At 38.0% G+C, this 16,205-nt stretch overlaps 1 protein-coding gene across 2 annotated transcripts in view; it reads left to right on the forward strand.

Annotated features, from left to right (window-relative positions):
- The window catches only part of TRPC4 (transient receptor potential cation channel subfamily C member 4), a 194,621-nt gene that overhangs the window by 86,980 nt on the left and 91,436 nt on the right, over window positions 1–16,205 (forward strand). For both annotated transcript variants that reach the window (XM_065901854.1, XM_065901855.1), the window contains exon 3: window positions 5,388–5,906. In XM_065901854.1, the coding sequence (XP_065757926.1) occupies window positions 5,388–5,906 (519 nt within the window). The remainder of the gene's footprint in view (window positions 1–5,387; window positions 5,907–16,205) is intronic.

Raw genomic sequence — 16,205 nt, forward strand, 5'->3', positions numbered from 1 at the left:
TATGAGTTTGGTTTCCAGATCCTCTTTTAATTGCCTCTTCTTGTTAGTTGTAGATTTCTGGGTCAACCATATAATTCAATCAGTTGAAATTCGTTAAATGGGGAAGTGTGTCACTTATAAGTAACATGAGTATATTTTCATGCACGCATGTTTGCATGGGTATAATGCTTTTATCCAATCAGTCCATCCTAAAGGAGATCAGTCCTGGGTGTTCATTGGAAGGACTGATGCTGAAGCTGAAACTCCAATACTTTGGCCACCTCATGCGAAGAGTTGACTCATTGGGAAAGACCCTGGTGCTGGGAGGGGTTGGGGGCAGGAGGAGAAGGGGATGACAGAGGATGAGATGGCTGGGTGGCATCACTGACTCAATGGGCATGAGTTTGAGTAAACTCCGGGAGTTGGTGATGGACAGGGAGGCCTGGCGTGCTGCGATTCATGGGGTCGCAAAGAGTCAGACACGACTGAGCGACTGAACTGAACTGAATGCTTTTATGTCTGTAGAGTTTATTTTGACTAACATAAGTCAAGCGTAGTGTAATTTTTATCTACATGGTTGTTCTTGTGATGTTCATTTCTGTCCTTAAATATGTCAAATTTGGAGGGAAAAAATAATATTCCTATCAAAGTCATTTTTAGGTAATAGCCCCTGAGCATCTATAATGAACTACTTATTTTCCTGTTAGAAAATCTGCTGTTCACTTATGATGTTGGAAGCACAAAAAGAAAGAGGGAGAGTTGCATACTGAAGATACTGAATAAAGCAAAGCACAGGATAAGGACAGAAAATAGACTTGGGAGTGAACCATGAAAGGAGAAGCCCATTTTCTGCATTTTCTAAATGTTTCTGAGCTCCAATGCCTTATATTTTAGACTTCTTTAAATTTCCATTGTTTAATTGCAAAGACTCTTGCAACTTCAGGGACTGTAGCCTGCCAGGATCCTCTGTTCATGGGAGTTTTCAGGCAAGAATACTGGGATGAGTTGCCATTTCCTTCTCCAGGGCATCTTCCCAACTCAGGGATCAAACCTGAGTCTCCTGCATTGGCAGGCAGATTCTTTACCACTGAGCCACCTTAAATTTCTGATATCAGGTAAATAGTAAAGTTGCTAGACAACTGATAGATGTCTGTGCTACTGGAGCTAAGCAAACAGGCATCTCTTTGCTTCCCTCTTCTCTGCTGCAGTGTCGCCGTCTTCCAAGGCAAGAGGTCATTTGAGATGGTACTCTCATCTTTCCTATGAAGTCAGTAAGAAGTGGCCTTTCATTAACTTTTATTCTTGGCCAGCTTTTGGACAAAAGAGAGGAGAAGGATCATTGGCCCTTATTTGATTAAGGACTTCTCCGAAAATCCCTTTTTAGTCCTAGATTTTGCAAATATGTTGTTAGAACACTGTCATTCTGTAATGGGACTCTGAATTGTTTAGTCCTGTTTATGACTAGCTTTCCCTCGAGACAAGCAGACATTGTTGAAACTGAAACCCAAACTGAAAGATATGTCAGGGCATCTGGACTAGAGCTCGCTTGTCCTCTGATACCTTTGCTTTGAGTTGCTCCTGTTCCACACATACATTTCCTCTCTCTGTCTCTCTCTCTCTCTCTCTCCTGCATCATGGTCATGATCACAGCCTTTCCTTTTCCATTGCTACAGCTCTAGCTTAGACTGTACTGGTTACCAGGCTCCCTCATCTACCTCCAGCCATTCTACTTTTCAATCTGATAACCAAAATATGCTACAGGGATATTAGCATGTAGGAATTACTCCATTATTCTCCTGGTTAAATTCTTCTATGACTCCACCAATAACTATTCAAAAACCTTCCCTCATGTTGCCCTAATCTGCATTCAGGCATTTTACAATTATTTATCTCTATGTGATTTATTTCATACTCTAAAGAATTTGCTATGAACCCATCTTTCTTATTTTTTTTTCTTGTTGTCATTTTCTATGTTGCTAGTTCCAACCTATCTTAAGTATAAATTCCCTCTAAAATCCTTTTCTAATTCTACCTAGTAAAAATAATGTCTTCTGTAAATTAATTTCCATATTGCTTTATTTATACTCTAGGGAATTAATTAAATATTTATGCCAAAATCACTTGTATAATATTATACTATGTGTGTGTGTGTGTGTGTGTGTATGTGAGTGCATTTATGTGTATGCACAACCATACTTTTAGGACTAAGGAGAACAATTATATGATTATTTCCCTAGAAGCTTTCAGGCCTTAGACAAATTCAATATCCAACCCTGATAATAAATAAAACAATTCAAAATTATTGCTTAAAATGTTGAATGCCTTAAATAAGTAGATGGATAGAGTGATAAAGGGCTAGCAATACCAAGTATAATTTACAGTGGGCATGAAAGTTGGTATCACTGTTTAAGAATATTATTCGATCCAGAAATTCCATTCCTAGGTACAAGACCAACAGACATGGCCAAAAATGTGCAAAGGAACCATATTCTTAATAGCCACAGACTGGAAACCACACAGATATCATCAAAAATAGATTGATAAATGAGTTGTGTCATTTTCAAAAATCAAAACCTTATGCAGAATTGACATAATAAAAATGATTGCTACTAATAGAGAAAGTTAAACATAAAAAGTGCATACTTTGATTTGTTTATATAGAGTTAAAAAGCATGTGAAAGTAATCTGTGGTGATAGCTGTTAGATTTGTGATTGTGAAATGGAATGACTGAGACAGGACAAGAGGGAGGTTCTTGGGATGCAGACACTTCCAGATTTTTGTCTGTGTGTGTCACACAAGCATGTTCACATTTTAAAAAGGTATCAAGCTGAACATTGTGCATTTTACTGTCTGTATGTAGGAAAGTGAAAGTCGCTCCTTGTGTCTGACTCTTTGCAATCCCATAGACTCTAGGCCAGAATACTGGAGTGGGTGGCCTTTCACTTCTCCAGGGGATCTTCCCAACCCAGGGATCTAATGTATGCTATACCTCAAAAACAAGTTCAAAATTAATAATGATTGCAATGAATCAAAATATTGAATATTTTATATCGAATAAAAGAAAAATCCATGGGCCCATGAGTAATACTCAGTAAGTAAAAGGAGAAGAGGTTCAAATTGTACATATAAAAGAACGGAAGTAAGCAAACTCAGAAGAGGTGATAGAATAAGAAAGCCCTCAATGATCAAACACCACATAATAACCCATGTAGGTGCATAATTAATACTGAATAACAGGCAATCATTTAAATGCTTTTGTTTTATTGTTATTTTCAATGCAATGCTTACCTTCTGGGATCTGGATAAACAATCATGTGTGCCTGCTGGGCTGTGTGATCAGAGTCCCAGCAGACTATATATATGTATTTTGTGTGTTTTGTTTGAATATAACTGGTGAAAGTGTGTTTTTTTTAGAAGCAGCAGTGATTTGCAGTGGGTGTATTTTTTTGTGGGGGGGGTTATTTTATTCCATTCTTGACCAAAGCTCTCAGTGGTTTTTTATGGAAAATTGTCCCACTAACTTAAACGGTGGGGTGGGAGATATACTTGTCTTCTAAAAAATTAAATACTGAATGTCTGAATGTTAATATATATACACACACACATAGAGTGTGCATCTTATGAAATAAACAGATTTCTAAAATGACCAGATGAATTAAAAGCATATGAGTTTAATTATTCTCTTATAAAGTTTACAGTCTACTTAAAAGTAGCGCAACTGAAGTTTCATATGACTTTCATTTGTCTCTCAATTGTTTTCTTTTTATCCTTTTGTGGTTTTCATCGTATTTGACCAATATCCCATTTTAATGTGATTTTTATGTCATCACTTTTTCTTCTCTGCCTGTTTAACTTGTCCTTGTGTAGCATTTATTTTCACAGAGACCTCTATGACTTTGTGGCAGCAGGAAGAAATATTAAACCAAAAAATTGTCAAACAGCAGGGTGTAGTGCAATACATACAGGTCTGGGTATCAGACAGATGGGCCTGGTTCTAACAGCAGGATACCTGCTTACTCACCAGGAGAGTATGTCTATAAAAATATGAATAATGAATAGTGAGAGTAAGTGTTTTTGCTGTTAAGTTGCTAAGTTGAATCCTACTTTTTGCAACCCCATGGAGTGCAGCATGCCAGGCTTCCTTGACCTTCACTATCTCCCAGAGTTTGCTCAGACTCATGTCCTTTGAGTAGGTGATGCCATCCAACCATCTCATCCTCTGTCGCCCCCTTCTCCTCCTGACCTCCGTCTTTCCCAGCATCAGGTTCTTTTCCAATGAGTCAGCTCTTTGCATCAGGTGGCCAAAGTAGTGGAGCTTCAGCTTCAGCTTCAGCATGAGTCCTTCCAATGAATGTTGGGGCTGATTTCCTTTAGGATTGACTACTTTGATCTCTTGGCAGTCCATGGAACTCTCAAGAACTTTAGGCCTATTAAATAGTGCCTATTAAATTGTTTTTGTCTTTACCGTCCCTAGAGAATAACACAAAGGAAATTGTTTGTAAGCACATTGGTGACCTGATTCATTGGGAAGCATTTTTTTTCTAATAAACAGCGATGTTAGCAAGGGAACATCTCTTGTCATCTGGAAGATACACTGTAAAGGGACAGATGAAAAGAGAAAGCTGAGAGGGTACCTCTCTTATGTTCGGCTGCCACCTTTAATCATAGGTTGGATCTTAGGGCTGCAGAAGATAAAACACAAACAAGCCAAAAACCTGAGTGAGGAGTTTAAAAACTTGTACTGCAGAGGAAAGTCTGGGGTTTAAAGCAAATCATTATTTTTCAGCATCTTTCTTATTATTTAGGCAGGCCACATCACTGGGAAAGAAAAGCTAATATTGGCAGTTAGAAAAGAAGTTGGGAGCAAGAAAGACTCTTATCAAGGGTTTTCATAGGCATTGAGTTTAAGATTTCATAAAATGTCACAATTCAGATAAAACAAAGAATACCGTGTCATTCTATTGCACGGTATTCTTTGTTTTATCTAAAACAAAGAATACCGGGAGGACCCAGAGGAGTCGGGTGGAGAGGGAGGTGGGAGGGGGGATTGGGATGCGGAATACGTGTAACTCTATGGCTGATTCGTGTCAATGTATGACAAAACCCACTGAAATGTTGTGAAGTAATTGGCCTCCAACTAATAAAATAAAAATAAATAAATAAAAAAAAATAAAACAAAGAATACCATGTCATTCTATTGCAGTTTTATTTTTGTTTTTTTTTAATCTAATTTTTTTTTGTCTTTGGTGGGAGGGGGAAAGCTGCATCTGTCATGGAAGAAGAAAAAAAAAAACAAACCTGGCTAAAGATGTATGAATCTTGTTTAACATTGCTGTAGCACATTGTTTTAAATCACAGGCTTGAGCAAATGAAGAACTCCTCGTGACCTCTGCTTTCTTCTTTCTAGGTGCCTCCCATACTCCTTGATAAGCAGTTCTCTGAATTCACTCCAGACATTACGCCCATCATTTTGGCAGCCCATACAAATAATTATGAGATAATAAAACTTCTGGTTCAGAAAGGCGTCTCAGTGCCCAGACCCCACGAGGTCCGCTGTAACTGCGTTGAATGCGTGTCTAGCTCAGATGTGGACAGTCTCCGCCATTCTCGCTCCAGACTCAACATCTACAAGGCGCTGGCCAGCCCCTCTCTCATTGCCCTGTCCAGTGAAGACCCTTTTCTCACAGCCTTTCAGTTGAGTTGGGAGCTCCAGGAACTGAGTAAGGTGGAAAATGAATTCAAGTCAGAGTATGAGGAGCTGTCTCGGCAGTGCAAACAATTTGCTAAGGACCTACTGGATCAGACAAGAAGTTCCCGAGAGCTGGAAATCATTCTTAATTACCGCGATGACAACAGTCTCCTGGAAGAACAAAGTGGAAATGATCTCGCGAGACTCAAATTGGCCATTAAGTACCGTCAGAAAGAGGTGAGTGTTGCTAGACTTTATCCATCAAAATGCCACAGAACTTAATCACAGGGGGGGATAAGTTGGGACTCCAAAATTAGGTTGGGGTTTTAAGGCATTTTCTGTTTAACTGTAAGTGGATGAAATGTTGGCCAAATTACTGATTATGAAACACATTTAGGAGTGTCAATAAGTGGTTTAATAACTGGTGTTGTTTTTTGACATCTGTATTAAAATATACACATTTACTGGGGTGAAAATGGTAAAACTAATGAATTTTAGACTCTCTGTATGAAGAGTGCTGATTCTGCCATTTATAAATCTTGTTCCTTTAGAGGGTCACACAGATTTCTTTGAGCTTCGGTTTTCTCATCTGCTTAATGGACTTAAAATTTATACTTAATTATATGTATACTTCTTTATATATATATAAAATATATTTCCTCACAGATTTGAAGGAAGTATAAAATGAGTGAATCTGTATGAATGCTCTGAGTAAATTATAAGGTGTGATATTAATAAAAATACATTATTAGAAATTATTAATAAAAGAAAACTTTTAGTCCAACAGCAGGTGGAAGTTCTAAAACTTCTCTCACGTCTGGCTTAGTTTCTTTATTTGGCAGGAATGAGAAGTTAAAGAAGTCAGTTGCAGGAGAGTAATACAGTCTTCATTAGATTTCTGTGGATTTGAATATTAAATGAGGAAAATTCAGATCTATTATACATATTGCCTAGCATAATTGTTTTTTGCTTCTATCACTGATTTTGAGTAAGTTCTCAAAAATACGTTTACTTCTACCTCAAAAAAGTATTGGTTTTCTTTTCATTGGTGAATTATAGTAATTATTCTAGAACAAAAATATTGGAAAACTATATATATAAGATGAAAAAGAAAAAGAAGCTTCTGAAAAAAATGTATTTAATTTTTTTGAGTTGTCCCTAAATATTCCACATTAGCACTGGCTGCATTATCTGTTGCTACTTACTAAATACTTAAGGTTCAAGATACCTGAATTTGCTTCTTTGAGTTTATCCTATAGTTCTTTGACCAGTTGTCATGGAGCCTAGAAGTACTTAACAATCTTTTCCCTCAACAGCAAAGGAAATGGCTTCTTTTGTGTGTATTACCTCTGACTCTAAAATCACATGCACTAGGTTGAGCCATGTCAATACGATCAACTCATTGTTTTATGGTCTTGTGTTTAGAACTCAGGATTCTGTTTTCTCTTAAGATACTAGAATAATTTTAATATGCAACTAGAAGAAATTAATGAAAAACTTCACTTGACTAAAGATGTTTTTTCTTTGCTTAGATTCTTTTGTATATTTTAGGAAAAGACTTGATTTCAAGGTTTATTGAACAAAGAGCCACAAATTGAGCCCCTGGTTAAGTATGTTAGAAGCAAAGCAATAGAAAACATTTGATAATTTCTAACACTTCTTTCAAGATGCTTGTACTTTTTGTTTCTGTGAAGTTATAGAATTGGAGGTTGATAGAACCTAACAGTGCATCAGGATGAAGGAAGGCTAAAAACATAAACATGTAATAAGAAAATAAGAAGTAGTAATAGCTTTTAAAAGATTAATTTTTTAAATGACTCTGCATTTGCATTTTATATTTTAGTTTTGAAATAACAATGGAGGGAAAAAAAGGAAAATTATTACAGAATTGTTCTGGAGTATCTCATTCAATATCGAAGAGCATATTTCCCTAGAGTTGACAGTTTTTCAAAAGCAAAGTAATGTTGGATGGCTAATAATAGCATTATAAAGTTGAGAATAAGATTTTACACTCATATACATTCTTTGAAATCATAGGTTGTGTTTTATGAAACTTACTCCTAAATTATTCAAAAATTACCGATCTGAAAATACTTGATAAGATTTTCTAGCAAGAACATATGTCTTAAATAAAACTCTACTTTAGCATAAATGTCTTCCCTTACATATATATATATATATATATATATACACACACACACATATATATATATATATTTTTTTTAAGGGTACAGATTGAACAGGAAGAACTTTTTTGAGAAAAAGTTTTATTGGAGTATAGTTGATTTATAATGTATTAATTTCAGTTCTACAGCAAAGTTAATTAGTTATACATATTACATATATCTACTCTTTTATTAGAGTATTTTTCCATATAGGCCATTACAGAGTATTGAGTAGAGTTCCCTATGCTATAAATCCTCACAAAATACTAGCAAATCGAATCCAACAACATATTGCTCTATACCTTTTTAACCACAAGTTCTCCTTGTTTCAGTCTACAAAAGTTTGAGGTTTGTCTTTGACCCATCTCTGATGTTTTGGGATTGCCTTCCCACTAATGTTCACATGACTGAGTCCCACTTGCTCTTAAAAGCTCACTCAGTTCTGTTTTCCCACAGAGAGATTCCACGAAGCAATTGTTCCATACAGCCTTTCGGATAAATGCCTTCATTATGCACATTCTAGACTGCATTGTATTGCTGTATTTTACTTGCCTTCTCTAGGACACGACTGTGCCACTTCACTTCACTTCTCTGCGCTGTCATGTCTGGAACACCTTTGTTTCGTTCATCAGCCCTACTTCAGTACCTGATAGAGAAAAGATGCTCCACGTGAATTGATCTCAGTATGCTCAGTGTGAATGTATTTGAGTAAAATTTCAAAATCTCTTAGTTCTGGAAGGCTCCCTGCATGTTTCCTTGCCTGATTAATTTGCAGTGTTTAGGTTAATAATGGAAAGCAATTAAACACATTATTTTGTATGGAAAGGTTGCAATACAATCCCTGTATAGCTCTTCAAATTAAAGTGAAAAAATATATATAATCTTTATTAGTCAACAGCCTATGTTCTGTTAATTTACTTTTCCTTTTCTTGAAGGTAAGTCAACAGTTTTACAACGTTAACTTTTCGACTTGGTACTAATCTGGGTTCTGTCTTAGAAATTAAGGGAGTTGTTAAAAAGGAGAGAAATCAACATGGGGACAGCCCTGAACTCACACCTGTTTATCCTATCCTGGAGCAATATGAAGAGATTCGTGTCAATCAGCTGCTTTCTGCAGCATGTGGTATCAGAACCTTGGGACTGTGTGGCGAACAATCACTCTCTCCTCTTAGACCCATTGGATTCTGGTGGCTGGTCAGCAGTTATGTAAGAGTTTTGCATTTGCTACAAATCAGGCAAGAAGAGCTGACCTTTGTTAGGCATTGACTGTCTTTTAATCCAAAATTCCACATCAGAATATGGATAATTTGGAGGGAAAAAAAAATGTCTCATACTATTGGGACATTGTCTCATGGACATCAAACAACTGTTATGGAAAAATGCTAAAGGGAGTAATTCTGGGGAGAAAAGTAAGAAAAGGGTATTGCATACGGTGTTCCCTCCATAACTGAGATTTTTCTGCAGAAATAACTTTGAGAGTCATTCACCCAAGTAAATATGGTAATGCCTTTGTCTTAGTTTGCTTTACTTAGTTAACACAGAATGGGTTATTTGAATTTGATTAGGTATTACTTACCACGTCCTTCTGTTTTTTTCTCTCTTTGTTCTGAACTGTTTTGGAAACATCCTTGTGTTCAGATATCTTCTTAAAAACCACTTTCCCTGGGAAGTGTGCCCTTAACCTGTTTTCAACTCAGAATTCATCATTAGTTTCTCTTGCTATGGCAGCAACGTTGCTTCATTGCAAGTACTGTTTTGCCTCCTACTTGCTTTCACTTTCGGTTTCTTCCATTGAACACCTTGCCTTTAGTCCTACCTCCTCCACTTCATTGACCACTGCACCACCTAAGGGTCTTTGTGTTGTGTTTTAGGAAAAGTAAATCTGGGGATAGTGTTTCAGGTATAGCACCGAAAGCCCCTGTCTTAGAGAAGCCCTCTGTTTGGTCAGCATAAATCCGAGCATGTGAGCTCTGTGTAAAGCATTGCAGTGTCTTGCTCACCCTCGCGAGTAAAGTCCAAATGTCACAGCTCGCTTTATATGAATTCTGCCTAAATCGTCAGTTTCATCGTTCGCCATCACTACTCATAGTTCACATTTCAGTCAAATGCAAACACTCATAATTGTACGGCTTTCCCACGTTGGGCCTTTCCACCCAGGACTCTCTTAACATAGAAAGGCCTCTGCCCTGTTTCATGTCGCTGGCCCATTGTCCTCGGTTTTGCCGGATCTCCGTAAAATCACCTGGGAGGTTGTTTTTAAACACTGCACTGCTGCTTCTACCCCAGTGCTCAGGACAGTTACACCAAAACCCCTGGAAATGCAGAGGTAATTTTTAAAAGACTACCCAGATAATTCTAATGTGCTGTCAGGGTGAATAAGTACTACTGGAAATTTTATATCAAGGTTTAACTCATGAATCAAAACTTCTTTAGATTTCCTTGACTTTCTCAAGTAGAGAAGACAGAGGTTGCCAAATGTAACATTATCAGAAGCACCTGAGCAGCTTTTGGAAGCAATTCTCCTTTTGACTCAGCTGGTAAAGAATCTGCCTGCAATGCAGGAGACCTGGGTTCAAGCCCTGGGCTGGGAAGATCCCCTGGAGACGGATCTGAAAGGAAGGGAAAGGCCACCCACTCCAGTATTCTGTCCTGGAGAACTCCATGAACTGTATAGTCCATGGGGTTGCAAAGAGTCGGATACGACTGAGCAACTTTCACTTTAATGAATTTTCTTTCTCTCAGCCCCAAGTGCCGAAATTCACCTTCAGTAAGTCCTTGCATTTGTGGCATAGCACAGAAGTCCTCTCAAGTTCTTCCCATCTCTCTCTCCTCATGTCATCACCCACCCTATTATGGTTGCCCAGATCCTGATAACCTTCTTTCTTCTTAAGGTCTATTCCTCTGCTAACAGGATTCTTAGAGCTTTCATTTATCTGCAAAGTAAGATCCAAGAGTTAGGTAAGAAAAAACAAAAATCCTACTTTCAAAAGGGAAGTAAACCTAAGGAAATGCAAAGATGGAGGGGAAGGGGTCAAATATTAATATTCTCCTGTCACGTGATAGAGAAATGAAAGCTTTCCATCTGAGTGTGCATACCTAGCCATGCCTTCTTTCAGGTAAATTTCTGGCCATCTAAAAACTATTGGAGATATCTTTTGGTTGGTATCAAGTAACCTATCTCTGATGGTTGAAAAAAAGATTCTATAAAAGTATGAATCCTATGAAATGGATATAATTCTCTTTCCCACACCTAATCAGGTATGTGATGTTATGCCAATTAGCTTTTGAGTTTTTGTTTTCTCACCTTTAAAATGGAAAAATACTGCCTACTTCGTAGTTCAGTAGTTAGGGTGAAGCATGATAATACAGGTCCAGACCTAAGCGTACTTCCTGGCATATTTGTCCATGCAAGGGGATCTGTCTATTACATCTAGTTATTACTGTTATTATAATTGTTTTTGTTTATCCCTTCATGGAACCTCAGTATAAAAAGCTAAGTGCATGCAGAGAAATGATATATATCACTCTATTGTATGTCCTGCAGCAAAAAGACTGGACTTCATCATTAAATGTTTTAATATGTATACTGAATATTTACATAGGCCTCATGGGTTTCATAGCACGTTTGAATTGTGAGTTTGGGACTGACACATGCACACTGCTAAAAATAAATGATAAATTAAAAAAAATTTTTTGAGGTTTATCATTATAGTCTATTACTATAATCAGTATGCTAAACTATTTATTTTAAAACAATAGTTTCATCAAAAATACATAACATATAAACATTATGCCAGGGCCTAGGGTTGTCCATGCTCTAGTTCTTCCATTATAAGCTTTCAAAGGTAACTTAGATTGTGTATTACACACTCGATTTTAATTTGTCCTCCTGCTTTGTATTTTTTAATACATTTTAGGCATTGATTATGTATGCCCTTTGAACCTGACTGCTGCCTGCTAAACCATAGAATCAGGAACTCTTATCACACCAACACTCATCAAGAATGCCAGGCATATGGTTGAGTTTTACTATGTGAGGCTACACTGAGTGATGTAAATAATTAAGAGACTTGTAATAATAAAAGGGATAAGAAGCAGCATTTTTTTAGCTTCCTTTCCTTTCCCCTGTACTTGGGAGCATACTCACTGACCAATTTCTGGGCCCTGCATCCTGGTCTTCCAAGTGTGTTCACACACCTGCTGTTGCTACGCAAAGGCAACACGGATAAAGGCTTCCTAACGCTTCTGCCCACCCACTCCTGGGGCCCAAACATTTCAGCGCCTGCCACTGGAAATTGGATGAAGCAAATGCCTGTTCAGGACTTGTGAGCCCGGCTGACAGTACTATGACAGGTCATTAGGCATTTAATTTAACACTAGGTTTTTAGAGCTTGGAATTCAATATCCATGTGTTTCTTTACAGCTAATTAATGACATGAAACCACTTTTTCCTAATTCTTATCTGAAAGTGATTATTTCTGTTTCTTCCACCATGAACTATGAAATGGTATATGTCTACAACATTGTATAAATTCATCCTTTTGAACAGCACTGAGTAGAATGTGATAAATTTATATCTTCCAAAACATAAAATAGCAAGCTTTAACTTGAAGTTAGATATAAAATATGGCTTGTATTTGATGTTTTTGTTGTTGTTCAGTCACGAAGTCATGTTCGACTCTTTGTGACCCCATGGACTGTAGCCCACCAGGCTCCTCTGTGTGTGGGATTTCCCAGGCAAGAATACTGGAGTGGGTTGCCATTTCCTTCTCCAGGGGATCTTGATATTGTTTAAATAAATGCAAAAAGGAAATAACTAAGTGACTTATTTTCAGAGAGGTATACACTTCTGTTCACCTAACAAAAATGCATTGTGTCCACAGAACTCTTTTCAACATAACTTTAATTTGCTGCAGACATCAACTAAAAACATTAGGTTAATGATAATATCTTTGAAAAATTTCAAAGATATCTTTGAAATTTTTGAATAATGATAATATCTTTGAAAAATTTCACTGTGTTTTAGACACCCTCTCTGGTCCTTCAAGGGACTTCCCAAGTGGCTCAGATGGTAAAGAATTTGCCTGCAATATGGGAGACCAGGGTTCAATCACTGGGTCAGAAGGATCCCCTAGAGAAAAGGAATCATGGCTATCCACTCCAGTATTCTTCCCTAGAGAATTCCATGACCAGAGGCTACAGTCCATGGGGTGACAGAGTCAGATACAACTGAGCTACTAGCGTGTTTCACTGGTCCTCCGAGGAATAATTTTTCTGTATCCAGCTGGGACTTCTGACTCCATGGTAATTGAAAAACTTGAGTAGCAAGAAGATCAGCCCCTATTCAGATCCAATCACGTCATTTATCAGCAATGAGGAACCCTGTCTATTGCTGCTTTTGCACAAAACTTCCCACTTAAATTTGAGGGTTATTTTTGTTTGGGTCATGATTTAATGTCTCATATCTTCTCTGTCACTCATCACAAACAAAACTAAGAAGTACCACTTTTCAAAATCATGAATTTAACAGCTTATTCCAGCCCACATACAGGAGTAAAATACAAAAACCAAATGGGTTGGCAAAGCATTATTGTTGTCAAGAAAACCTAGTGGCTTTGAGATACAATGTAAAATCCTGCTCGAGATCCCTGATAAACTATAGGAATGAGAAGGAGCTTTTACACTTCTCCTTACCCTCATTTTCCTTCGACCATATGTGGCATATTCACAGGTTTTCTCAATAAAGGTTAGTTATGTTTTCTTTAAAGTCTTGGGAAAAGAAATGTACAGTGAAACCCTCTAGGATGTATAATGCCTGTGCTATAATTTGGTGATTTATGAGCCTTAAGCTTAATTCTGAAGCTGTGTGTTTATTGACTGCTTCTCGGTAATATAGAACCGGGAAAACAATCCCATAGGATTATATTTTTATTCTTTGTAGCACGCTCTGTTCCCTTTTTCCCTTCAGCTTTAGGGAGCGCTCAGTGGTGTGCCTTCTGCTGCCATGGAGAAACACTGAAAGCTTTTTTCTTTATGGTTTTTACCTTCATCTGCCCCCTTGCAAGCTCCCTGTGAGTTTTAAGAAGGCCTGCTTTTCCTCATTCCAAAACCACCACTTCAGTTTTAAATGTGGGGCTCCATTGTTGTTTTGCTCTGTGGCATTCCGTAAGCTCAGTGATTTTCCCCAGGTGGCTCTGGAACATGCAGCCCAAAACCTCTTTTCTTCCTCTGCCACATTCACCTCTAACATCGGGCAGTGGGAAGCTGGAAACCTTATTGGCAGCTGCTATTAAGTAAACATAGGAGGAACCTAGTGGTTGGGCTTAGGGGGCTCTGGTCAAGATAATGCTCTTTCTCTGTCCAAGTGCAAGTCCACAGGTGATTGCAGGGTGTCTATTCTATGCTGGAGACAGAGGACAGCAAAATGAGAAGACAGCAAGTCCTAGGCCAAGTTTGGGTTTCTTCCAGAAATTTCCTAGAGCCTAGAGGATTTTTTGAAGGGAGTTAGCAATGTTTTATTTCAAAATGCTAAGACTGACTTTACATTTGCTATTCGGACTCCTCTTCTGTACAGTATCACAATGCTTATTGTGAATGGACTTTTAAATACTGTGTTTGGAAAACAGCATTTATTATTTTTTTGATTACACAGCATTACATGCCAGTTATAAGAAATGTGTGCTATCAATAAATATTACATTGACAAGTCTGTAATCACATAGTATTGCTAATATTCAGTTTACTTTTTAAATGAATTCTTATCATAAATAGGTAGAGCCTAGAGTTTTCTTCTTGCTTAGATAGTACAGTGAAATCCGTGTGTGTGTGTATGTGTGTGTGTATATGTGTGTGTATGTGTGTTTGTGTATATGTGTGTGTATATGTGTGTGTGTGTGTGTGTGTACTGTGACACTTAAGCAACAAATGCTGTGGCTGTTGTTGTTTAGTTATTAAGTCATGTCTGACTCTTTGTGACCCTATGTACTGCAACCCACCAGGCTCCTCTGTCCATGGGATTTCCCAGGCAAGAATACTGGAGTGGGTTGCCATTTCCTCCTCCAGGGGATCTTCCTGACCCCGTGATTGAACCTGCATCTCCTGCAGGCAGGCAGATTCTTCACCACTGAGCAACCTGGGTATAAGCTAAAAATAGATTTTTAGCTATATTGCATGAACGTTCTATATGCTGTGTCCTTCACTGGTAATGTTTTCTCATTTTCTTCCCTCCTTCCTTCCCTGTCCTCGTTCCTTATTAGGACTTTCACTCACCTTATATAAGAGAGTCTTTTCTGTTTGCTACTTACCGATGATGCTGAAATCAAAGGCAAAAGCCTTGTCCTCAGATAACTACCAGGGTATTAGGGATGGAAGAAAAGTCAGCACAACTGCCACCATGGGGCCACAAAGACTGTGGCAGAGCTTCTTCTGGAGCCCAGGAAAATGCTTCCTAACTTGGTCTTAGGGTCTTAGGGGATGCTTCCTGGAAAAGAAAAGGCCTTGCTTGAGTTTCTGTGGAAACTCAGGAGTCATCCAGGCAAAGAAGTTAGAAAAAGTCAGTATAGGAAGAAACACCCTGTAGAACTGCAGGGAGGCAAAAAAGAAGATGGAGAATCCCTTCATTATTATTTATTTAATTAAGGTCCATCTGATTCCTTTTTTTTTTTCATTGTAGTATAATTGAATGACAGTTTTGTGCTAGTTTCAGATATACAGCAAGGTGATTCTGTTTATATATGTTCTTTTTCAGACTCTTTTTCATTATGTTATTCAGTTCAGTTCGGTTCAATTGCTCGGTTGTGTCCAACTCTTTGCGACCCTATGGACTGCAGCACGCCAGGGCTCCCTGTCCATCACCAACTCCTGGAGTTTACTCAAACTCATGTCCATTGAGTCGGTGATGCCATCCAGCCATCTCATCCTCTGTCATCCCCTTCTCCTCCTGCCTTCAGTCTTTCCCAGGATCACGGTCTTTTCAAATCAGCCAGTTCTTCTCATCAGGTGGCCAGACTATTGGAGTTTCAGCTTCAGCATCAGTCCTTCCAGTGAATATTCAGAACTGATTTCCTTTAGGATGGACTGGTTGGATCTCCTTGCTATGTAGTTCGCTGTGCTATATGGTAGGTTCTTGTTGTTTATATATTTTATATATAGTAAGTGGATCTGCGAATCCCAATCTAATTTATCCCTTCCCCTCTTTCCCTTTGGTAACCATAAATCTATTTTTTAAGTCTATGAGTCTGTTTCTGTTTTGTAAATACATTCATTTGTATCATTTTTTAGGTTCCCCACTAAGTGATATCATATATTTGTGTTTGTCTGTCTGGCTTACTTCACTTACTGTGATAATCTCTAGGTCCATCCATGTTGCTGC

Source organism: Muntiacus reevesi, chromosome 11 (genome assembly GCF_963930625.1).
Source record: "Muntiacus reevesi chromosome 11, mMunRee1.1, whole genome shotgun sequence".
Taxonomy (NCBI): Eukaryota; Metazoa; Chordata; class Mammalia; order Artiodactyla; family Cervidae; genus Muntiacus; species Muntiacus reevesi.